The 26711-nt window shown below is 43.3% G+C and overlaps 1 protein-coding gene across 1 annotated transcript in view; it reads right to left on the reverse strand.

Moving 5' to 3' along the window:
- Nucleotides 1–1262: 1262 nt before the first annotated feature.
- The window catches only part of LOC115097866 (cadherin-like protein 26), a 121483-nt gene continuing 96034 nt past the window's right edge, over nucleotides 1263–26711 (reverse strand). Inside the window, 10 exon segments of the mRNA XM_029613997.1 lie at nucleotides 1263–3013; nucleotides 7810–7896; nucleotides 13262–13315; nucleotides 13697–13756; nucleotides 16999–17064; nucleotides 17733–17798; nucleotides 18182–18312; nucleotides 22265–22486; nucleotides 23931–24152; nucleotides 25421–25563. Coding sequence (XP_029469857.1) covers nucleotides 2822–3013; nucleotides 7810–7896; nucleotides 13262–13315; nucleotides 13697–13756; nucleotides 16999–17064; nucleotides 17733–17798; nucleotides 18182–18312; nucleotides 22265–22486; nucleotides 23931–24152; nucleotides 25421–25563 — 1243 coding nt within the window. The 3' untranslated portion in view covers nucleotides 1263–2821.

Here is a 26711-nt window from a genome sequence, read left to right on the forward strand (position 1 = left end):
GATTATTGCAGCTCTGTGGATATCGGGATTTCGGATTCTACTATCAGATTATTGCAGGTTCTGCAGAAAGCTGTGGCTCATGTTCTATCAGGTCTCAGGCTTTATGATCGCATTACCCCTGTGTTGAAATTATTGCATTGGTGGCCAGTAGGTTGGCGGATAAAGTTTAAGACAGCTCTGAATGATCAAGCCCCACTAAGCATTGAAATGATATAGGCCATCACAAGCTCTTCAGTTCAGTGGTTTAGCTCCTCCTGATCTTCCCTCTCCACGGCTGGTAGATCTCTCGGAGGCGTTGGAGAGGCCTTCTTCTGTGGCAGATCCTGTCTATTGGAGCCTGTTGCCCATACGGCTTCCGGTTATCACATGGCATAAGACCTTTCAGAAAGCAACGGAAGGCATTTCTATTCACACAGGCATTTGACTAATGCTTTATTCTAATATTTTTAGTGGATAGTGATCTGATCATGGTACTTGTCATTTTGGCGCTGATTGATTTGGAACTGTGAATGATATTCATGTAATTTGCCAGTGTGTCAGCAATACATTTTTATTAATAATATTAACAATTTTCTTACTTTGGCCCTACTTTCCATCTTTTTTAAACATTTCTCTTTTGGCTCTATTTGCCTCTTTCACCACAGTATTAATCCATGTTGGCAGTTGTTTGGTCTTCCTTTGATCTTTTTAATGCATGGAATATATTTTATCTGGCCTTCCAAGATGATATTTTTAAATAACGTCCATGCCTCATGCAAACTTTTAACCTTTGCAACTGCTCCTTTTACTATTTTTCTAATTTCATCATTCTATTATAGTCTCCCTTTTTAAAGTTCTATACACTACTGCAATAGCTTTACTTTAATATCCTTTCTCTAGTGATTATGTCAATGAGCGCTATCACTTACGTAGCGGTCCCACTGCAATAACTCCTTGCCCCAGTTCATACACTGGGGTAATTGAAATCTCCCAGTTATCTACCTCTTCCTTTGACACACAAACTCTCTCTCTCTCTCACAGTAAATCCATGTGGCACTGTGCTGTTCATCATCAGAACTCCAAGCCCACAGCACCCACTGGTACACCCATTCTATAAACTACTAATAATGACCTGAAAAGGAGAAGACTACTAAAAGTACAAGAGGCATAACCAAAATTGTGTAAGCATTTTATTCCAAAACCTTTCCCCCACCCCCACCCCACCCCCTTTCAAAACATACAAAGTAAAATACTCTTTTACAAAAGAGGAGAAAATGAGTAACTCCAACATGAAAAACCTGAGCTAAGAGACAGACATTTTGAGGAACACAGGTATGGTGCATCGGGGCATACAGTGGAAGACTTGATTCACACATTTGCAAATGTGTTAGTAGATGGCTCCAGGGTGTGCAGCGCTAGCGCAGGGATTTCTTCCACCCCCGTGTCAGGACATGAATTCTGACTCTCTAAGAAGAAAATGAAACCTGCGAGCCTGTACCTGAGAGCACGTCAGAAGCAGGACTGCAGGCTGAGCCTGACCCCAGCAACCTTCTGGGACTCTACGAGCAGTGCACAGACGAGCAATGCAAGCATCTTTCTTCTTTCCTTCCTACCCTGCAACAATCTGTTACGTGCACAAGTGCATGTGCATAAGCCAGGGGCGCGAGAGTGCACAGAAAGCGGGGGAATTCACGCGCGTTATTGCTCAACGGTACCATTCACAGTTTTCACCCTGCTTCTGTGAACGTGCAGTTTTCTGAAGATTTTATTATTAACATTTCTATATTTTAGATTGATTTGTATTTATTTATTCTTTTATATGATCTTTGTATTTGTTATTTCCTTCAGTGCCTTTATTTACTGCAGGTTTGTTTATGTGCTGCTGTTATTGTGATTGCGCCACTGTTGTTATTTGGCTGCCTAAATCAGATCAAAGACCAGAGAAAACAAGACAGGTGAAGGCTTGCTGCATTCAGTGTAGACAATAAGCATAGAAACCGAATCTGAAATGCAAAAGCAATTAGATAATGCAAACCCCATTAAATCTAAAAAGAATATTACCTGTTTACAATATTTAAGATATGGGGAGCAAAAAGATTCCCAGCTAACATCAAAGTGTTATATTGAGGTGTTTTAGAGAAGGCAAATGTACAAAGAGGAAGCAAACGCCCTGTGGGCTAATGAAAAGCACTGACGTCTAAAGGCCTAATAGACATTTTCTAAAACTAATCTCTTTCCAAGATTCCCAAATTTAAAAAAACCCAAAACAAAACATACAAACCCAGTAAAAAAAATACATTCACTTTCTGTGCAAAAAAAACATGCAGTGCTCTCAATCAAAAAAATGTTGGCCTGGGCAAAGAACGGGAAATCAAGACTTTTTGTTAACACAAAGGCTTGAAGTGGTGCAGACGGGACTCATGTACCTTCCCTCCCTAAAAGTAGGACAAGTTAAAAAGCCAAGGCTGCCTCTGTGGGTGTGTAGCACAAAGATATAATGCAAGGCACCCTTTAAAGAGGATAAAATAACCTAATATATCCTCATGCCTGTGGCAAAACTCTGGCAAGGAAGTCTCCAGTTATCCACAGACCTGCTAAAGGCAAAGGAGGCTTTCAATTTATTGTAGTAATTTGCACTCTATCCAGTCCCTGATGAATGGAGAGCCTTTGTACATTCAGAGCATAGTTGTCACACATTTCCCCCCTCTCTTCTTAATCAGTTACAAGTATTGTTTTATTCTTTAAATGATTCCTGCACATGCAGCCCCTTTGCTTTGTAAAGGTGTCTGCAAACTTTGGAAAAGATCTAAAATGCAAGAATAAAAGACCTCGAGGAATCGACTCATTTCCGACAGATCTCCTCGAGAGTGGCAAACTTCGAACCCAATTTAGCAACAAAATCCATGTTAATGTCATTGTCAGCAAAGGACAAGGTGTCAAAGGAGTCTGCCCTTCCAATCTCTCCCTCGTAGGCATAAATCTGAATCCTATCGGTGACCACGCTGTCTTCCAGAGTACCGAAGCCGTGGACCCTCTGTAGGAAGGAATGACAGAGTCAGCAGATCAAAATTCAGACAGCAAAGTCAGACATCACAAGCTCAACTCAAACCTTGTGTGTTGCAAGGGACCACCATGTATCCCAAGAACATAAGGACAAGGTTTCTGATCACTGGAGCAACCTGAATCGGGCAGATGATTTATTTATTTTATTTATTTAACACTTTTCTATACCGACCTTCATGGTAGAGACCATATCAGATCGGTTTACATCGAATTGGGGGACCATCATCATGATGACAATCATGATGATGGAACGCTGCACTGGAAGGTTTGAGCTCTTCCAGACCTTTCACCACTTACTAACGCGGCCACTGTGCAGGCATTAATACTTCCCGTGAAAATGCATTTTTTATTTGATGCTTTTGCCAATGAAAAATTACACATTTTGCCAACCTTTTTATTAAAATGACTTTCTTCACATTTACATCAGTTACTTGTGCTGGGCCAACTAAATTTATTTATTTATTTATTTTTAGTTTTTCTATACCGATTTTCCTGCATAAAATGCATATCAAACCGGTTTACAATAAAACTGAATAAGCAGGAAGTGAAATTCCTTAGTCTAGTACATTTAAACATCTGTAACGAAATTTTTTTTTTTTTTTTAAACAATGCAAAAAATATAATAATAAAGATTAAATTGTTAACCAAAACATATACATACAGTTATGATATAAGGAGCACAAAGGTTAGCACGAAGGGGAGCACAAAGGGGAAAACCCCTTTGTCGCGCCCCTTCGGCGTGCGACGCCCGGCGTGCGACGCCTGGTGTAATAGCGCCGTTAATCGGGTCGCCGCTGGCTGGTCATCGTGACGTCGGGGGGGGGGGGCGGGTCTTCAGATCGCTGGTTTTCCCTCTCTCATATTTCTCTTCAGTTTTTCAATTTTTTTGTTGTTTTTTTCTCTCAAAGTAAATAATAGTTGCTTGGCAATTGTTGAGCCAAGGTGGCTGAGATTTGAAAACCTATCCAACACTGATGCTCGCAGAATCTCGTGTAGTAAAACTAGCGAGTGCCTGAGGAAAGCGTCATCTTTCTGCTGTGATCAGATACGACTTGGAACCATTATTTTGGTCTTTTGTTCCACTGAATCACTTTGGTTTGGATTGGCTATGCAAATTGATTACGCTTTATCGATGTCAATTTTGCTTTTCCTGACAATAAAATACTTTGGCTGAAGAGGAGGACATGCCAGATGCAACCGGTAGCCACCTTGCACCAATGCAGGTGATGTTCTGTGACATTAGAGTGCCGCATCGAAGGCCATATTTGATTTCTGTTTCCAGTGAAGTTAATTTAGGATTTATTTTAATGTTACTGCAAATGTACATAACACTTTTAACAAAACCAGTGATCAATGGTAGAAGAGCTCAAGTGTAGTCCCAGAGCAAACCAAGATGGTGGATGGGGTGACCGTAATATTAGAGCGTGACAGGGGAGTGCCAGCTGGGAAAGGTGAACTTGGAAGTTAGATTGGGGGAGTTGGATTGAGGATGGACTGAATGGACCATGAGAACCATGTTTTTCGCTTAGTACAATATATTTGCTTCAGGCCACCTTAAAAATATTATACATCCGCTTTTGCTCACAGAAATTCCTATTTAACCAAGTCCACTTTTAGGTGATAGAACCAGCCTTACAAACACTTCATCGAGATTGGTAAAATGTGAATCCTGTCACAGAGTTTCTGATGCTTAGTTTGCATTTCTGTGTTGCCAGGTTATGATTTAAACAGAAAAGATACAAAAATAACCCCCAATCAATCCACAGACAGAAGATATTCTAAGACCAAGGGTGGACTTGTCCAAAAAAAACTGGGTGATGCATAGGGGGTAAACAGGAAAAATATTTTTTTATAAAAATATTATAAAGAAATTTATGTACAGGAAGTGTTTCCTAAAAAGTTATTTTTGGTGCTCATAAATGCTACGCCAAACCTACAACCCAAACCCGAGGCAGACAGCAGGTTCTTCTAACCATGGCACCATCTTTTTTTTTCTAGTTTTTCTTCAGTCCTAGACAGTAACTTTGAAACAGCCTTGTGAGCTCACATGTACGCGTGTCTGCCAACTCGCGTCCCAAGATGTGGCCATTTTATAACATACATGCGTTAATGGGCGCACGGTATAAAATAGGCTGAACGCACGTACGTGTGTGTGCAATTTTAAGTGGGCTCGCGCATGCAAATGCCGCACCTACCGCGTACACGTGCCGACGCCATAGCTAGTGTTCCCAGTTTGTTCCCAGTTTGTTCAGTTTAGGGCTAGGACTTCCAAACCTCTCCCCAATTCCTTCTTTTCCCCCTATTAGCCCCGCCCTATAAAACCCCGCTGGCTAGCCTAGATTTTTTTTGTTTTTTTACTTGCACGCCATCCCTAGCAGTAGTAAAGTTACGCGGCATGCGACCCCAGTGCACACCTTGGCCTTCCCCGACACGCCCATGCCCTGCCCAGACCACGCCCCCAGCCCCACCCCTGTTTCTAGACTTTTGATTTGTACGCGTGGCGAGAGATACACGTGTATGTGGGCGCACGTGGGCCGGCCCAACGTGGGCGCGTATCTCCAGGCTCTGGCGCACGTAGGGCTTTTAAAAAACTCGCCTGCTGGTGTTCCGCAGTAAAAGTAACAAACTGCACCGCATCACCCTTCGCGTATGTCACTTATCTGAGATGATCATGCAGACTTGTAGCTCCGGTTTTTCAAGCCTACATTTTCTGGTCTGTAGCTGTAATCCCAGCAGTCCCAGCACCTCAGAAGACATTAGATTTATTTATCTTCTTGACGGGAGTGCCGGTACTGGAATTACCACAACTAGGGAGCAGAAAACCGGAGCTGCAAGTCTGCATGAGCTTCACAGAGAAGCGGCATAGGTTACAGCTAATGTGATAGAGTTTTCAGCTTGTACTATGGAAGAATATTGTTCGCTGTTTAATCTGAACATGGCATTTTCATACAGAGGGGCACATGGGTAGCTATGCAAGAGCAAATAATTTGAGTGCAATGACCCGTTACTCTCGATGAAAAAAAGGAAGAGACGACTCTTTGGTGCTATGGTTAGAAGAACCTGCTGTCCGTTTCGAGGTTCAGTTGTGGGTCTGGAATACCATTTATGAGCACCAAAAATAATTTTTAGAAGCAGCCTCTTCTATATAAATGTATTCATATATTTCTGTGAAAGAAAAACGTTTCCTGTTTATCCCTGTGCATTACCCAGTTTTTCAGACAAATCCACTATTGGTCTTAAGCAAATTGTAGGCACTGTGGTACGCAGACTTAAGGTGCTCTAAGCTTTCCTATCAAAAAATTAAAGTGCACATGAAGTCCAGCCTCATAAAAGTTCATATTTCGGGCGCTATGATATTTTCCAGATAGTTCTTCTATAGTCAGGAGAGGAGAAATACTCTTAAAGACAGACGTCTGTATATTTTCCTTTCAAAATGTTCAACTAATTTCTGCTAAGAAAAAGGAAATAAGCTCATCACTCCTTCAGAGTGAGGAACCTCACACAACGATGAGATTTGTGCAATGTTCTCTCAACCTAGCTTGATGGATTCTCTACCTGGGTAACATCAAGTCTTCACAAGAGTGCCCTGTTCTGTTTGTACGTCTCACTCTGCATGTCAAAGCGGCTGCTAACCCCTACACTCTACATAAACCTCACCTCGAGTTGCTAGGTGGGCCTCCTTCAGTAGCATAAATAGCTAACTACTGGAAGGGCTTTGTAGATAGTCAGTGTCTCTCTCGCTCTCTTTCTCTCCCCCCCCCCCCTCAGTGGTTGCAGGCACTTACACACATAAAACACATCCCTCTTCTTATCACATGCAATATTTTGATGAATGTAGCCCTTAGGGTGGATTTTCAGAAGGCCATGCACGGAAAACCGGCCTTTACGTGCGTGGCCAGGCCTAGCGCGCGCCGAGCCTATTTTCAAAAAGGCAGGTACGTGCATGAGTGCGGGCCTTTCTGAAAGGGGCAGATCAGGGGGCGGGGCTGAGCTAGAAGCACCCGGTACAGCGGCCATTTACCGCTGTACCGGTGTGCACAACTTGCTCCTGCTCCTTTGCAGGAGCAAAAGGTTAGTTAAAAGAAATTAAGGGTAGTTAGGATAGGGGAAGGGGAAGGGAGGTTAGGGTAGGGGGGTTGGGAAGTTCCCTCCCAGTCCACTCCTTAACTGGAGCGGACTGGGAGGGAACTGGGGAAGGCCTCGATGCGTCGCCGCGCGTATTTGCAAATTTATACCCTTCTCTTGCGCACGCCGACCCGAAATTTTATAACATGCACGCGCTGTTATAAAATCGTGCGTCTGTTTTGAAAATTTTTGAGTTATGCGAACCAAAGCTGAGTTGCTGACCACAGGGATTTTGTGTGCACAGAAAAATTATCCGGGTGAAAAAGAGACATCAAGGGAGGCAGCCCATGGGTGGAGCGAAACTTTGGGCAGTGACGTTGTGTGTAGAAGCCTGGTCGCCACAAATAGGTATTCTAACCATACATGCACGTAACTTTATCTGAGTCTATTCCGTGGCAGACCTGTGAGCTTACGTCCCACTGAATATCCAAGAGAAGTAGTGCCACGGAACTTCCGCTAGCTATTTTAGCCACTTGCTGGCTTACTGAAAACTGACTTCATTATTTTTAGCTTATTTTTGGATTTCTTCTCATACATTTAGGGAAAACATCTACTCAATGGTTCCTCCTGAAGTTGCTCCAGTCTCTTGCCCCATAATGAAGATTTATAAAATGTTAAGGAGTTTAAAAAATGAATACATACTTGATTTAACAGCTCCCCAACTCTTTCCATGAAGATATCTAACGATCTGTTTCTGGATGTATTGTTTCTGGCGTATACTGTAGTCTGCTAAGAAAAAAAAAAAAAGACATAATTAGGGCAGTTTATCTGATGGTTATCAGGGTTATAATTTTAGTATTATAAATTCTGAGAAAAACTACATTCAAGTTACTGTAAAAATGTCTAAGATCAAGGATAAAAGGATTTTTTAAAAATCCAGTAAATTCATGCATATAAAGTATTTTAAACTATTAAACAGCCTTTATTTTGCAATATACACAAAGCCTGTGAAAATGGAGGTAAACGCAGAGGTTTATGCTGTCAGCAGAATTAGTCAAGCACTGTGGGTGATTAGCCCGGCAGGGGTTTCATCCCTTTTGCAGAAAAAAAAAAAAGCAGGGAGTGGCTTCTGCATTCAACATGCAGGCACTTTGACACAGAGCACAGCTTTAGATTATTGCAGGCCAATATTTAGTGCTATATAGCCGATAAGTAGTGATTTCGCTGGCTGAGCAGCGGCTGCTCAATATCTGGCTAAGTTCAGTAGCTGCCACTTAGCCAGATAAGTATTTAACAGACTAGTAATTAGCCAGATATCCTGAGGGCGGGCAATGGGTGGATCAGGGTGGGACTACTTATCAGATAAGTGCTGATATTCCGACATATTCGATTAAGTTAACCATATAAGCTATACCTGTCATAGAGGAGCTCTAATTTAGGAATAAATTATCTGGTTAAGTAGCAATTTCTTATGGGATATTCAGCAGCCATGATGCTAAATATCCCATGTAAGTTAGCCGGACAAGTCTTAGATTACTGCAAAGCATGGCATTAAATCACGATCCGGCACGGCAGGAGGAAGCGCATTGAGAGGTGCAGGGCCTGCGCGATCGGCGCAGGAGACCCGCCGGGGTAAGGCCTGATAAAATTTCACCTACCACGACCGCCTCCGACGCCGACCACGAGGCAGCCCCCCTGCCGTTCGCCGCAGACACCGCCGAGCCGGTCTTTCCTCCTCCCTTCGCTGCCAGCCAACCACAGCGCCTCCAGCGCCTGCAGCCAACCCAGCGATCCGACGCCCACGCCGACCAGCCAATCGGGGGACAGCCCCGATTGGCCTTTAAATTATTCGCGGCTCCAGGAGAGAGCCCTTTCACGATCCGGCACGGCAGGAGGAAGAGCATTGAGAGGTGCAGGGCCTGCGAGATCGGCGCCGGAGACCCGCCGGGGTAAGGCCTGATAAAATTTCACCTACCACGACCGCCTCCGACGCCGACCACGAGGCAGCCCCCCTGCCATTCGCCGCAGACGCCGCCAAGCCGGTCTTTCCTCCTCCCTTCGCTGCCAGCCAACCACAGCGCCTCCAGCGCCTGCAGCCAACCCAGCGATCCGACGCCCACGCCGACCAGCCAATCGGGGGACAGCCCCGATTGGCCTTTAAATTATTCACAGCCCCTGTGAAGAATATAAAAAAAAAAAAAAAAAGAAAGAAAATAAACGCGACAAGGCCCGCCCACAATACAACATACAGCCTATCAGAGCTAGCCAAGTCCGCCCCCGAAAGCCAGTCAGCCACTCAACAGACGGCTGCAAGGCAGCCAATCGGCTAAGGACCAGCCACCCTTGAAATCTGATAGACCACCCAGACGCCGCGCGTCGAAGGAGCGCGTCAAAGGGGCTGGCCCCTTTGTGCGCCCCTTCGTGTAGACCCAAGGGAAGACCACCACAGACAGACCGGGTCAACTTCATCCCAGCTTCAACCCACTTACAAAACCAATCATGGCGATCTCATCCATCCCCATCATCCACAACTTCAAGAGACCCTCAGCAAAAAAACAAGCCTTACAACACTCTTTACAAAAAAGACTCATCCCTATCGTCATCTCACCTTTAAACCAACTACTGGGCCTCTCACTGTTCACCTTATCACTGCTGAACGCACAGTCTTTGACTAAGAAAACTCATCTGCTCCATGACTATCTGCTGGAAACAAACACAGACTTATTCGCAATCACAGAAACCTGGTTAAAACCAGAAGACATCGCTACAATCAACCAACTCCCCACTCACTCGTACAACATATTCTCTATCCCCAGACTCAAAAAACGAGGAGGAGGTCTTCTTCTTGCAGCAAAAAAAACATTAGGAATGTCACTACAAACATCAATATCTTCACATTCTCTAGAATTCGCCGTATTTAAATCCTCTCACCTTCAAATCGGGCTTACATACGCCACCCCAGGATACCTTGAAACCGATCCATCACCTTTGATTGAAAATATAGTAAAGCACATCAACGCCGACACACCAGCGATACTCTTGGGGGACTTCAACCTCCATGTGGATGTATCTCCCCTTTCTCACAGTTGTGAAACTTTCCTAAACACACTAAACTTCATGGGTTTCAAACAAATAATTAAGGAACCCACCCACAAAGCTGGTCATACGCTGGACCTCATTTTCATTAACCAGGAACTTACTCCTTCCTCCCACCCTACATGCCTTCCAGTTCCTTGGTCAGACCATAAGCTGATTAACACCGCACTAAAGATAAATCTTCCTACCCCCCTTGAAAAGCAGAATAACACAATCCAATTCAAGAAAATGTGCAGCCAGGAAATTCTCAGCAACAGCCTATCAGATGAACTTAACCAACTGGACCTCACGAACGCGGACTCAGCCATATCGTCCTGGAACAACATTACCAAAAAAGTGGCCGATACTACATGCCCAACTATCACCAAAGCCCATCAAGCAAACAAGGACAACAGAAAACCTTGGTACACCCCAAAACTAAAATCCATAAAACAGGATCTCAGAAAAAAAGAACAACATTGGCGCAAAAACCCAACATATGCCAACATCACGGCATTCAAAACCACGATGCACCATTACAGAATATCCATCCTCCAAGCAAAAAGAGACTTTTACTCACAAAAAATCCACCACTTCATTTTCGACCCGAGAGCGCTTTTTTCCTTGGTCTCATCCCTCACTAAACCCCCATCGACATCCATACCAGACGATAAAGCAGCAAGCAAAGCAGAAGAACTGGCAACCTACTTCAAAAACAAGATCCCAAACCTACTAACGCAATCCAATAATAAGAATAATATTAATTATACTACGCCAATAATTCCTCGAGCTGCTGTCCCATCACAAAAGGCTAGCCTTAGGGAATTCGAACCGACCTCATCCTTAGAGGTCGAAAATATCCTAAAAAAGCTTCAACCTTCTTCACACCCTCAGGATACCATACCCACCAATCTCCTCATCTCTTGTGCTGAAACCATTTCCAAACCCATCGCACAAATCATCAATTGCTCCTTCTCTCAAGGGCTTGTACCTGACCCACTAAAAATGGCAATCATAAAACCACTAATAAAAAAACCTAATCTTTCTCCAGAAAACCCGGCTAATTTTCGTCCAATAGCTAATCTACCGTTCATCGCAAAAATCTTGGAACGAGTTGCAAATAAACAACTAACAGAATACCTAAACGACCACAACATTCTTTCCCCATCGCAGTTCGGCTTCCGCCAATCTCGAAGCACTGAAACTCTACTAATCTCACTAACGGACTCTATTTTACTGAATCTTGAAAACAGACATCCATGTCTCCTCATCCTCCTAGATCTAACAGCAGCATTTGACACGGTCAATCATAACACATTAATAGATCGTCTGTCAGACATAGGTATTAGAGATGAGGCCCTCAACTGGTTCAAATCGTTCCTACAGAACAGACAGTATAAGGTCAAGGTCAACAAGGAAGAATCTCAACCAGTCACCTGCAACTTAGGAGTCCCACAAGGATCGTCACTCTCTCCAACATTATTCAATATTTACCTCCTACCACTCTGCCAGCTCCTCATCAACCTAAATCTCATCCACTACTTATACGCAGACGATGTTCAGATACTGATTCCAATTACGGAATCTCTCCAAAAAACTCTGGACTTCTGGAACTCTTGCCAACAAGCCATCAACAACTTACTTACTAGCCTCAACCTGATCCTTAATCAAAACAAAACAGAATATCTCCTCATCTCCCAAAACGGAACCAACACACTTCCAAGTACCATCATGTCTACTCAATTAACAATGACCCCACAAGTCAGAAATCTAGGAATTATACTGGACAATCAAATGAATTACAGATCACTCATAAATAACATCGTAAAGGACGGATTCTTCAAATTACAAGTCCTAAAAAGACTGAGACCTCTCCTACATTTTAAAGACTTCCGATTAGTTCTACAAGCAATCATTCTCACGAAAATAGACTACTGCAACTCACTTCTACTGGGTCTCCCTGCAAACGCCATAAAACCGCTACAGATGCTGCAAAACGCTGCAGCGAGGATCTTAACCAAGTCCAACAAAAGAGACCACATCTCACCCATCTTAAAAAGCCTACACTGGCTTCCCGTCAAATTCAGAATACTTTTCAAAGTGCTCTCAGTAACCCACAAGGCACTACACAACCTGGCACCACTCGAGCTCAAATTCCCTCTCCAACTCCACACCTCTACCAGACCAGTGAGACAAGCCTACAAAAACAACCTTCAAATCCCACCGATGAAGTCAGCATTAAGCAAAAGAGCTTTCTCCACAGCAGGTCCTAAAATCTGGAACACTCTCCCGTCAGATCTCAGATCAGTGCAATGCTCCACTACATTTAAAAAACGACTCAAGACTTGGTTATTCAACCAAGCTTTCCCTTAACATCAACTTGCGGAATATCCCTGCCAATGATCCCCTCCGTGGGAACACGCTAGAGAACTATATAGACCTTCTCTAGAAATCACATATTCTTTGGCAGTCTAATTATCTAGTAACATTATAATACCACCTGTTTAGCTAGACTACATTAGGCACCGTACCTTTTAATTATGTTATTAACCCCATATATCTTAATCCAAGTTAATTCGACCTGTTCATTGTAAGACATTTACTTGTCATTGTTATTGTTGAGAATGTAAACCGAATTGATCAATAATTCTGTTATTGGAAAGTCGGTATAGAAAAATGCTAAATAAATAAATAATTAATTAAAACAAGCGTATTGCATGAAGAACGGGAACCCAGATGCTCCTCAGGATGGTGCAGAAGCAAAGATGAAATAAAAACTGAGTCAAATGGTCAAGTTTCTCCGGCTGGCAGCTGAGATATCTCCTTAGCAATGTAGACAAGAATAACTGGGCAGAGTGGAAGGGCCAACTGGTCTTTAGCTTCTGTCATCTACACATGTTCTACATACAATTCCTGAAGCTTCGCAGACTTTCAGCTTCTTACTATGGTTTAATGGATTTCTCTTCCATTACCTATTCTTCCACTTTCAATGCCTAGATCAACAAGCATGGGTTTCTCCTACAACTTGTTTGTTGACCCTTATTCCTTAGACTTTTGCAGCTAAAGAGGACAGACTTACAGGAGGGACATTTTCTTTAAGATAACGTCCAGAAGAGGCCATTCCAGCTGCAGCCTGCAAAATGAAGCACAGCTCATATCAGCAGCAGTTCTACGGAAACCACCTTACGGGCACAACAGCAAATTCCAATGTAAAACTTATGGGTGCTCCATGTCGTGCATCGATAAGGATACATATCGTAACGCTGTGAAATACAATGAAAGTGTACAAAAATCACAAGTCAGTGCCAGAGATTTCATCCCCCGAGAATTCCTGTGTTTCACTTCATCTAAGGGACACATTGTGTCTTTGTATATTTTTCAATACATTAGCCAACATACTCAACTTGTGGGCTCATTGCAAGGTCGCCCCCTAACAATGTTCATGCTTATCAGAGAATACCATTCGTATGCCAAAAATGGAGCCCTCCCAATCCAGTGTCTGTGCAATACTTACCTGAGTCCAGGTACCATTTTGGGTGAGGCCTGCTGCAGCAAATGTAGGCATCACAAGTCCCTTAAAAATACCAACATGGTCCACATGGTTAGTAGAAGTCCAAAGACATGAAATATACAACAATTAACATATACCAAAATATAAATATTGTATTCCAGTTGTATACATGTGTCTGTCTGTGAGAGAGAGTATGTGTGTGTGTGTGTGTGTCTATCTCTGTCTGTGAGAGAGAGTATGTGTGTGTGTGTGTGTGTGTCTGTCTCTGTCTGTGAGAGAGAGTATGTGTGTGTGTGTGTGTGTGTGTGTGTCTGTCTCTGTGAGAGAAAGTATGTGTGTGTGTGTGTGTGTCTGTCTCTGTGAGAGTATGTGTGTGTATGTGTGTGTGTGTGTGTCTGTCTCTGTGTCTGTGAGAGAGAGAGAGTGAGTGTGTGTGTGTGTGTGTGTCTCTCTCTGTCTGTGAGAGAGAGTATGTGTGTGTGTGTGTGTGTGTCTCTCTGTCTGTCTCCCTGGAGAATTATGGGCAGTACAGAAAGGCAGAGAAGGCTTCACTTTTTCAGCAAGCCATTTATCTCCATGTTGGACAATTCAGTTATAGAGCAGGGTTTCACTTTCAGTCCATCTGGTTCAAAATAAGTTTTAAAGTGGTTTTATGTGGATTTATTAATGTTAGGAAGTAATGCTGAATGAGGAGTTTTCAGGACATATTTATGTTAATGCTATATATATTACTTTTATTTATTTTTTATTTTTTACTCTCTATTCTGCTGCTGGTAGTTATTAGTTTTATTTTTTTATGTTTTATTCTGTATTTTTATAAATTTTACTGCAGTTTGTTTATTTTAAAGCCTAAATCAGTCAGTTTGTTGTGACGTATTTTATGACTGTGATTCTGTGAGCCACCATGGATTTTAGATATGATGGCATATAAAAGCTTCCAATAAGTAAATATATGTTAATTTTGTAAATAATATGCATTTGGCCCTGTGTTTTGGCCATAAACTCAGTGAGGTCCATATTCAACTCATTTAGTTGGATTACTTGCAAGTTATCTGACTTCTGAATATTTCTGCCACTTATCCAGCTAAATTTTAACCAAATAAATCATTATTCAACTAAAATGTAGCTGAATAACGTAGGACTGTTCCAGGGTAGAATTATGTTAGCCAGATAAATAATCCAGCTAGCTCTGGTCAGACGATAAAGCAGTTTTAAAGTTAGTTGGATAAACTTATCTGGCTGCGCCACTGAACATCCCACCAAAATTAGCTAGATAAGTTTATGCATATAACTTTGTAGGGCCAGACTGTGACTGGAAACATAGCCTTGCGTGTGTCAGACAGCTGGTTCAGGGCCTGTGGGATATGTGGGCGTAGGCCCTAGGTGGAGCAAAGGTGATTTCCACTCTAAGAGGGAGCCCTGCTGGCCTACAAGTGGCACTATCATTCAGCCCTGGATGGCAGTGCCCTCTCCTGGTCTCTGCCAGCTGGGAGTCTTAAATTTGATTAGGCGATCTTCCATCAAGGGAAAATGGGAATGAGAGCAAAAAAAAAAAAAAAAAGCATATAAAGGGGGTCGATTTTAAAAGTGTTGCTCACACTAAAACACACGTACGTGGGCCACGCATGAGCAACACTGATTTTAAAAGCCATGCACGTGCGCAAGCAAAAAATAAGGGGGCAGAAAAGGGACGAGGCGTGGGCGTTCTGGGGTAGAGCCAACAGTTACGCGCATAACTCTGTATTTTAAAACCAGAGGCCACAGAGCACGGCGGCTTGTCAGCCGCACATGTTTACTGCCGCTCCTGATGAGGAGGAAGTCTGCAGAGCTCATGCTTTTGGGCTTACGCGACAGGTCGAGGGGTCCCAGGTCAACTGGGGTGCATGTTGCTTGAAGAATCAGTCTGGCTGGCAAACTAGTGGGCTAACTGGAAAGCAGGGAATGTGCCCACATGATTTAAAATTCCAGAGTATCTCTGCTTGCACGCCAATGTGTGTGGGTGTATGGGCTCACGCATGCTCGTTTTAAAATTAGCCTAAATATTTTCGGCAGATGAATAAGAGAAACTGAACTCAGGAATTAGCTACTTGTAGTCTAACAAGCATAGTAAAGTCTTCCACAGTGCACTAACTCTAGCCTAACATGCCGCTTAGCATGATTCATTATATGCAGATTATAGGTACTGTAAATAAGTAAATAAAAGCAAAATAAATGGCTTTTTAAGTTTGCTATGATAGTAGTCACCTGTTACAAAGCCCCCTGCCCAGTCACAGACCATGAGTGCTGGGTAACTGCTATTTTGATAGAGGCATAGGCCGTTTGCCATTGAATAAAATGTCACTTGGATTACAAAAGACCCCCCCCCCCCATTCACTTCATTCTGGATACTTTTGTTCCTTGGGCAAATGCCCTCCCATCCTTTGGCTGTGGTGCCATGTGTGGCTCTGCTGGCACATTGTGTAATGTTCTGGTGCCATTCTGTGTAACTTGCTGGTGCGGCGGTTACTACCCTTAACCAATAAGCCTTCATGCTGTTGATGCAACTCCACCATTGCTCTCTGCGTCAATGCCAGGGGGAAAAGAGGAAAAGGGGAATTGGATTCAGACAGCAACCAACAAGGACATTGAATTGTACAGTCTGGGAAACAAATAAATATGGGGGTAACTTGCTGATGCCTTACTACCCTTATCCAATAAGCCTTCATGCTGTTGATGCAACTCCATCATTGCTCTCTGCTTCAACGGCAGAGAGAAAAGAGGGAAAGGAGAATTGGATTCAGACAGTAACCAACAAGGACCCTGACTTTTACAGTCTGAGGAAACAAATAAACATGGGGGTAACCTGCTGATGCGGCGGTTACTACCCTTAACCAATAAGCCTTCATACTGTTGATGCAACACCAGCATTGCTCTCTGCTTCAATGGCAAGAGGTAACAGGGAATTGGACTCAGACAGCAACCAGCAAGGGCCCTGACTTTAACAGCCTGGGAAATTGATAAGTATGGGGGTAACCTGCACGGCATGGCAGATACTACCATAAGCCTGCTGGGCAGAATGGATGGACCAATTGGTCCTTTTCTGCCGTCATTTCTATGATTCTGTGTTTCTATGTGTGTGGGGGTTCCTGGAAATAGAAATGACCTGAACAGCACAGGTCTTCGGAAAGTGATCCCCGCTTTATGTATCTGTTCTTAGCTCAAGGTGGTTTGCAATGTAATAAAACAATATATAAACATCAAATAGAAGAACCAGAAAAGAAAATGATCCGAGGCCACACATATGAAAGCACAGCACATAAACTTACCTGTGACGCGCTTCCATTCAGTTTTGTCCCAGCAGATAGAGTAGAAGGCGACATTCCCAAGGAACCCTTTAAAAATGGTCAATAAGCAACAGACGGAAGGTCACAAGTAATGCTTACACTTTAAGGGCTTGCTTCAACGCAAATTAAGAGTTAGGAGGTGATTACTTTCATTTGCCAAAATAGACATAACTTCTGGCTAAAATGTTTCTAAGGCCAACAATGTGCAGGACTCAGTGGCCCACCATATCTCAGAGAAGTCCCTACACCTCTTTTTCTTGCCACCTGAGACCAGCCCATATGCACAGGCAAGTCATACGCTATCGGCTCCATTCCAATAGGCAAGACACTTATTAGCCGAAATGTACAAAGCGCCATTCCTTTAGATGTGGGTTTCTGGCAGTCTGTCTGTCACAGGGGCTGTCCAGACCCTGGTGCAGTGAAATGTGGTTTTTTAACCCTATAGGGTTCGATTTTAGTTCCTCAGTCCTAGTAACGTATATTGCGCTCTTTACACTGACAGCGCTACATTACAATAAAATAATAGAAGTCTAAATATTGAAAAAGGAGGATTTTTTAATATTGTAAACTTGGTGACTATAGTGCTTGGACAACACCATTAGAGGGACTACAAAAGGAAATGGAAGGCAAGACATATTCACAATAGATAAAGCCCGAATGATGAAAATATCATTTCAAAGGATAATAATAAGTAAGATAAAGATATTTTGTATCACCTGATTATTGATCTTTGTCACTTCGTTTCTCGTTTGAGCACTGGAAGGAACGAGGGATGGACTAGTCTGAAGAGAAAAATACAGGCACCTTCATGAACAATGAGATTATCGACAATTGCCTTTCTTGCCCTATATCCTGCACTGTCCAAATCTTGCACTTACTTGGAGCAATGTTCAAAAGGAAATACGCGGCAGCCCCGTGGCTCAGACCACGGAGACTCACAATCCAGTCTCCTGCCCAGCTGGGCCAACAGGGCTCAGCGCACTGTGGAGGTGACACGCTGAAGCTTGGGGAGCAAAGGAAGGTGGCAGCTTTGAGAGTGGATTGGAGGAGGTGGTCTAGATGAAATCTTCTTCTTTGGCACCTTGGCCGATGAGAGCTGACGCACTACTCCAGGGAATCTTCCCACCAAACAAGAGCCAGCGTTGCCATCTGCTCGACTGCTTACCTGACACAGAGAGCTGCCGCCTTCTTCATTGTATTTGATTAATGTCTGGTTTCCTTCATCATTGGGGATGAATCCATTCTGTTTTGCGCTGGCTGACCCACAGACACAGTGTATGAGAAAACACAAACACACTGGAACAGAGAGAAAGATGAAGGTGTTGAGGTCGCTCTTAATCTCTCCTGTCCTACCTCATTCCACAGGATTAATAATTATTGTTTTAAATGAATGACATCATTGGAGTCAACTTTGAGATACAAGGATTTTCTTCTGGCTCGTAACTGATCTTCCCGAGCTATATCACCCCCTGGTTCATCGGTTTGTGAATAAGCCCTTCCACCAGTTCCCTTTGCTCAGTGATCTACTCCCTATACTGCCATAACACAAAATATTGTATACCTTCAACAGAGCAATACAAATACCTAGGTGAAAGCACACATTGGGAATGAAGTTGGTAAATGACAGTGAGGTAGAAGCTAAGAGATGACCATTTAATATATGGCAAGGAAATCGAAAGGCTAAATGCAGTAATCCATATCCACACACCAGAGTTCAGCGAATAAGGCCTTGTTATAAATACCCCCAGTCGCATCCCCCAGACTTACTACAGTATGGGAGAGAGCGATTTCGCTGGCTCGCCCAAACCTGTGGAACACCTTACCTGAAAACCTGAGGACACAAAGCAACTTAAAACTATTCAGAAAACTCCTCAAAACATGGCTATTCGAACAAGCATATAGAGATGGCATTGGCTAAGCTGCATCCCCACACCTTCAGCACCCACCTCATCAAATCACCCTGCCTCCCATGACTACTCTCTTATAAGCACAAATTGTTATTATGACCTCCGAAGGTCTGATTGTTCGAATATCTCTGAACTAATAATTAACCATCTGACAAACTAATCCTCAACTCTGCTTAATCTTATGTTCTAAGAACCCTCCTGTTAATATGTTTATTTATTATCAACCACGTTAATCTTAAGCTTTACATTTTCTCATGTTATTATGTTTTATCTCTCTACAGTTCGATGTATTAAGAATTTTATTTCAGTAAGTTACCTGTTTGTATCTTACTGACTGTAATCCTCTTATGTTTTTATGTTACCAGTAAACTGTTGTGAAGGCTAGCACCAAACAACGGTATATACAAATCTACAAATAAAAATAAAAAATCAATTTAACCAAAACTTGTTAAAAAATACCATTCTAGAAGCACAGTCCAGATGTATTCCACACATTAAGAAAGGTGGAAAGAAGGCAAAACGATTACCGGCATGGTTGAAAGGGGAGGTGAAAGAAGCTATTTTAGCCAAAAGATCTTCATTCAAAAATTGGAAGAAGGATCCAACAGAAGAAAATAGGATAAAGCATAAACATTGGCAAATTAAATGTAAGACATTGATAAGACAGGCTAAGAGAGAATTTGAAAAGAAGTTGGCTGTAGAGGCAAAAACTCACAGTAAAAACCTTTTTAAATATATCCGAAGCAGAAAGCCTGTGAGGGAGTCAGTTGGACCGTTAGATGATCGAGGGGTTAAAGGGGCACTTAGAGAAGATAAGGCCATCGCGGAAAGATTAAATGATTTCTTTGCTTTGGTGTTTACTGAAGAGGATGTTGGGGAGGTACCCGTAATGGAGAAGGTTTTCATGGGTAATGATTCAGATGGACTGAATCAAATCATGGTGAATCTAGAAGATGTGGTAGGCCTGATTGACAAACTGAAGAGTAGTAAATCACCTGGACTGGATGGTATACACCCCAAAGTTCTGAAGGAACTAAAAAATGAAATTTCAGACCTATTAGTAAAAATTTATAACTTATCATTAAAATCATCCATTGTACCTGAAGACTGGAGGATAGCAAATGTAACCCCAATATTTAAAAAGGGCTCCAGGGGCGATCCGGGAAACTACAGACTGGTTAGCCTGACTTCAGTGCCAGGAAAAATAGTGGAAAGTGTTCTAAACATCAAAATCACAGAACATATAGAAAGACATGGTTTAATGGAACAAAGTCAGCATGGCTTTACCCAGGGCAAGTCTTGCCTCACAAATCTGCTTCACTTTTTTGAAGGAGTTAATAAACATGTGGATAAAGGTGAACCGGTAGATATAGTATACTTGGATTTTCAGAAGGCGTTTGACAAAGTTCCTCATGAGAGGCTTCTAGGAAAAGTAAAAAGTCATGGGATAGGTGGCGATGTCCTTTCGTGGATTGCAAACTGGCTAAAAGACAGGAAACAGAGAGTAGGATTGAATGGGCAATTTTCTCAGTGGAAGGGAGTGGACAGTGGAGTGCCTCAGGGATCTGTATTGGGACCCTTACTGTTCAATATATTTATAAATGATCTGGAAAGAAATACGACGAGTGAGATAATCAAATTTGCAGATGACACAAAATTGTTCAGAGTAGTTAAATCACAAGCAGATTGTGATAAATTGCAGGAAGACCTTGTGAGACTGGAAAATTGGGCATCCAAATGGCAGATGAAATTTAATGTGGATAAGTGCAAGGTGATGCATATAGGGAAAAATAACCCATGCTATAATTACACAATGTTGGGTTCCATATTAGGTGCTACAACCCAAGAAAGAGATCTAGGTGTCATAGTGGATAACACATTGAAATCATCGGCTCAGTGTGCTGCGGCAGTCAAAAAAGCAAACAGAATGTTGGGAATTATTAGAAAAGGAATGATGAATAAAACGGAAAATGTCATAATGCCTCTGTATCGCTCCATGGTGAGACCGCACCTTGAATACTGTGCACAATTCTGGTCACCGCATCTCAAAAAAGATATAATTGTGATGGAGAAGGTACAGAGAAGGGCTACCAAAATGATAAGGGGAATGGAACAACTCCCCTATGGGGAGAGACTAAAGAGGTTAGGACTTTTCAGCTTGGAGAAGAGACGACTGAGGGGGGATATGATAGAGGTGTTTAAAATCATGAGAGGTCTAGAACGGGTAGATGTGAATCGGTTATTTACTCTTTCGGATAGTAGAAGGACTAGGGGACACTCCATGAAGTTAGCATGGGGCACATTTAAAACTAATCGGAGAAAGTTCTTTTTTACTCAACGCACAATTAAACTCTGGAATTTGTTGCCAGAGGATGTGGTTAGTGCAGTTAGTATAGCTGTGTTTAAAAAAGGATTGGATAAGTTCTTGGAGGAGAAGTCCATTACCTGCTATTAAGTTCACTTAGAGAATAGCCACCGCCATTAGCAATGGTTACATGGGATAGACTTAGTTTTTGGGTACTTGCCAGGTTCTTATGGCCTGGATTGGCCACTGTTGGAAACAGGATGCTGGGCTTGATGGACCCTTGGTCTGACCCAGTATGGCATGTTCTTATGTTCTTATGTGAAGTGAATTCTGCTTTTAGTAAGCAAACACCGGAAACCGCAGGAATTAGCTTATGCATTCCCTCAGTGGCTAATTCCTTCTTTGTCCTACAAAGTCTCATTCTCCAGATGGAGGCGTTAGGTTAGGGATAGAAGAAGACAGATGTGCAGAACATTGAAGGTCAGATGAACCAGGCGGATTTCAGCCTGGATCGAGGCCGATGGAATTTTCGGATTTTCCCCAAAATATAGTGATGGGCACAGAGAGAAAATGTGCTTTTGTTTCATTGTTTTTCAGTTCAGGGAGAGGAAGTGAGAATTTATTCAAGTTGTTATTTGTTTAATGTTTATTTTGGTTTGTTTTGTTTGCAGAGTCAAAATAATTTGCTTTAAAAAATTCCCCTCCCCCCCCCCAGCCAGCACCATTTTGTTTTACGGTGACCGTCCTTGGCCAAGAGCCACAGCTCCCCTAAAGAACCCGGGTCCTGGAGACCCTAAGTCTGCTCCCTGCGTGGCACTGTGTGCAATGACTGGGACTCTCTCACCCCCTTCCCCAGGGGCTGTGAATGCTGCCTCCGTAGCATCTCTGGTGCTGGCCAGCCCAGGAAGCAGCAGCTCAGCCGGGCAACAAAACACGCACAGCACTTACCACTTGCGCCACTGGACCAGCCTATACTGAATGACCTTTAATAAGCCACGACAGATAATGCCAGGCGGAAGGCCTGGCACATACTTACGAAGCAACAGCAGAAGAGAGCCAAGCAGTGCTGCGATGGCCCCGCCTCCAAGGCTATGGGATGGGGGCATCAGCTTTTCACACGTCAGCCCATCCGGACAGGAGCAGACCCTTACGTTCAGGATCTGCTTCTGGGAAGCCCCTTGCCGGTCCATGATACTTAAAGGTACAGTGTAATTGCCTTTGGGGAGTTTTTCCAGGCATGAAAGTTCAGCAGAATCATCTGTGGATGAAGACCCAGTTCCTGATTAGACAGAGAACCCATGTTCAGTCTTAAAGCGTCCCCTTTCCCCTATAGGGCACCTATGGAAACCTCGGCTAGAGTTCTTTTCTTTAAAAAGAAAAAGGGGTTGGTTTTCTTGAAACTGTGCACAGTTCCTGTGCTCCTTGCTTTTGGTTTATTTGCTAAAAAAAAAAAAAAGGAGCAATAATAGGCACCAGAACCAGCTCTGTGACATTGTAGGGGATTCCCCATAGGCACAGTGTCTATAAAGGGTAACACACAAAGCCATTTCCATGGCTAAAACACGGTTAACCCATTGATTATTACCCCACCTTCTATACGAGAACAAAGGCATGCGTTGTCCGCCAGCCTCCAGCCTGCTGCATACGTTTCCCCCCCTAGAAGGGCAGGGAGGGATCAAAACCTAATTTAATGCATATCAATTAGCTCTTGACAGTTTTCATGCAGAAACTTATGCTGAGGTAACAAGATGCAAAACAGCTCACTACGCACAGGCACATTAAACTGCACAATAGTGAGCAGAGACCTGTTAATGCAAAAAGGTTAACCACATTCCAGGCAGGGGTAGTCAAAGTTTTGTGCTAACTCTAATGCTAGTAAATGAATGCAAAACTCATTTGCATGTCATTAATGTGGGCTGTTAACACACAATGAATCCCACTTATTTACAACCAGTGTTTAGTGCATTGGCCTAGAAGAGTTCATTAGTGCGATGGTTAATTTCTGGATTGCTGCTGTTCAGTGACCTTGCAGAAGAAGAGATATCACAATCACCCTGAACTAAACACAGAAAAAGCCCACATGGCCCATCTCGTTTGCCCAGCCGCTCAATTATAATTCCCATCACTTTATTAGAGATCCCCTGTGTTTATCCCATGCTTTCATGAATTCAGACACTGTTCTTCTCTCCACCATCTCCAGTGGGAGGCCGTCCCACACAGCCACCACCCTCTCTGTAAAGAAACATTTCCTTAAATCACTCCTGAGTCTACCCCCTTTCAACTTCATGCCACGACCCCTCGTTCTTTGAGATCTCTGAATGTCTCTTTCAGATCTCCCCTCTCCCTCTAAGGTGTGCATGTCTAGATCTTTATGTCTGTCTCCATATGCTTTAGAACTAAGGTCTATGATTTTTTTTTATTTTAGGCAATGGGTGGTAAAATTAACACAATTTTTTTTACGGTACTTGAAGACTATTGGATGCCCATGCTCCTGATTCCCAGGGATCTGAATCCTGTGGAAAGCTTCTTTTAAACAAATTGGACTACCAACTTGAGTTGTAGCCAGCCCACGCCATGTGCCATTCTTAGCAATCACTGCTGCAGAGTACAGTAGTTGACGTGCCTTGCTGGCATCTGACTCAGTATATATTGTAAGCATATTACTAATATTAGTGCCACTGTAAGAGAGTGGCAATGCTTGCCTGTTGTTTTCCTTAATTCCCAGGTGCTAGACTTCTGCATCAGTTCAAAGATGAATGGCCCTGCAAATGGATCCAAGTCCTTGTCTGCAGCTTTTACAGTCAGGGATGGATTCTCCAGATGCTCACACATCTCCATATAAGGCAAAAGCAGGTATGGCGTATTGTCGTTTGTGTCTGTGACATACAGTAGCACGGTGCCTGTCCCTGTCAGCGGAGGATCACCTAGGAAACAAACGGTTACATAAGAACATAAATGCCATACTGGGTCAGACCAAAAGTCCATCAAGCCCAGCATCCTGTCTCCAAAAGTGGCCAACTCAGGTCACAAAAACCTGACCCAACCCTTCTTACGTATAACCAGGGTAAGTAGTGGCTTTCTCAAGTCCACAGGGCTGATAATGGTTTACAGACATTTCCTCCAGGAATTTGTCCAAATCCCTTTTAAACCCAACTATGCTAACTGCTTTTACCACCTACTCTGGCAGCAAATTCCACAGTTCAGTTGTGAGCTGACTAAAAAATACATTATCTGATTTGTTTTAAATGTGCTATCCATTAGCTTCATGGAGTGTCCTCTTGCTCTAGTTCTAATTTAAAGGGTAAATAATCAATCTATATTTACCAGTTTCACCTCACTCAAGATTTTATAGACCTCTATCATCTCTCTTCTCAGCCATCTAGAGCCCTAATCTGTTTCGCCTTCATCCCCTTTATCATTTTGGTCGCTCTTCTTTGTACCTTTACTAGTTGTGCTATATCACTTTTGAGATGCAGCAACCAGAACTGCATACAACATTCAAGGTGTGGTTGCACCATAGATCATACCCAACATTGTGTATCTGTAGTTTGGATTATTCTTCCCTATACGCATCGCTTTGCACTTGTCCACACTGAATTTCATCTGCCATGTAAACACCAAGTCTGCTTGAAATTGCTCACAAATCAGTTTAAGATCTGACAACTTTGAATAAATGTAATCACCTCACTCGTCACTCCCTTTTCCAGATCATTAATAAATATATTATAAAAGCACCAGTCCCGGTACAGATCACTGGGGCATTCCACTATTTACCTTTCATCAATGAATATAAATGACTAATCCCACTTTATTTCCTATCCTTTACCCAGTTAACAATCCATAATAGGACACTGCTCCCTCCCATGACGTTTTAATTTCCTGAGAAGCCTCTCATGAGGAACTTTGTCAAATGCTTTCTGAAAATCCAGATACACTACATCAACCGGTTCACCTCTTCAAACAAATCTAGCACATTTGTAAGGCATGACTTCCCTTTGTTAAATCCATGTTGGCTCTGTCCCATTAATCTGTGTCTATCCAAATAGCCAGTAACTTTGTTCTTGAGAATATCTTCCTCTATTTTGCCCAGCACCGAATCAGTCTCTCTGGTCTGTAGTTAAAAAAAGGAATCAGAGAAGACGCTATGAACAGAGACCTCTGATCCTTCAGATGTGTGCAGGCAACTACTCACCATCATCCACAGCATAAACAATGATAGAGTAGACGCTATTGTTAACGTAGGGGGACTCCCGGTCAAGTTCCTTCACAGATGTAATAACACCTGTTTTCTCATCAATGGTAACCCAGCCCGCTGGATCCTGAATTATTTTGTACCTGATGGAGCAAGGCAGAAATCACATGGTCACTTCAGAAAGACCAAGAAGCATACAATGGCAGTGGAAGCATCAGCACCGCAGGCTTGTGAAGGAGTGAATGTGCCCTGTCCGGTAACTCGGGCAGAGGAGCACAGAACCAAATGCTTTCTGGGAAATGCAGTGCAGGCAGCTTCCAGGAAAAATGGGTGGATCACAGGCCTTCTGCTCAGATAAGAGGGAGAAAGCTGCAACTCCAGAGCAGGGGCTCTGCCGAAATCAGAGTCTAAGGTAATCTCACACGGAGGAGGGGGTATCTCTTGCTGGGTTAAATATTTGTGTAAAAAAACGGAAAGAACAGTCCACCCTCTGTAAATATCAATATAATCACATCACAGGTACAGAAGCTAAATCAATCTTCATCGAATATCCTTATAAATATTCCAAAAACATTTCTTACATAATAATCTACTCCACCCCATAGGCGTCCCGGTTTGGATTAACCTGTTCCACACCATGGTGAATAGATTAATCCAAATCAGGACTCCTATAGGGTGGAGTAGTTTAGCCACGGGATGCTAATAAATATCCAGTATGGAAGATATGAAGAAACTGAAGGGTACGCCTTTATATATATTGGGGTAGATTTTCAAAGGGTTACGCGCGTATCCAAAAAGCTGCCCCGGCGCGCACCGAGCCTAACTTGCATAGGCTTGGCGGCGCACGCAAGCCCCGGGACGTGTATATGTCCCGGGGCTTGCAAAAGGGGGTGGGGTGGGGCGGGGCGGTCCTGGGCAAGGAAGGGGCGGGGCCTGAGCCTCCAGGCACAGCGGCCATTTGCCGCTGTGCCCAGGATCGCATGCTGGCTGGCGGCCGGCGCGCGTAACTTCTTCAACAAAGGTAAGGGGGGGGGGTTAGGTAGGGCTAGGGGGCGGGTTAGGTAGGGGAAGGGAGGGGAAGGCGTGGGGGGTGGAAGGAAAGTTCCCTCCGAGGCCGCTCCGGAGTTCCCTCCGGAGCGGCCTCGGAGGGAATGGAGGCAGGCTGCGCGGCTCGGCGCACACAAGTTGCACAATTGTGCACCCCCTCTTGTGCGCGCCATCCCTGGATTATATAACATGCTCACGGCGAAGCACGCATGTTATAAAATCGAGCGTAGATTTGTTCGTGCCG

Source organism: Rhinatrema bivittatum, chromosome 8 (genome assembly GCF_901001135.1).
Source record: "Rhinatrema bivittatum chromosome 8, aRhiBiv1.1, whole genome shotgun sequence".
NCBI lineage: Eukaryota > Metazoa > Chordata > Amphibia > Gymnophiona > Rhinatrematidae > Rhinatrema > Rhinatrema bivittatum.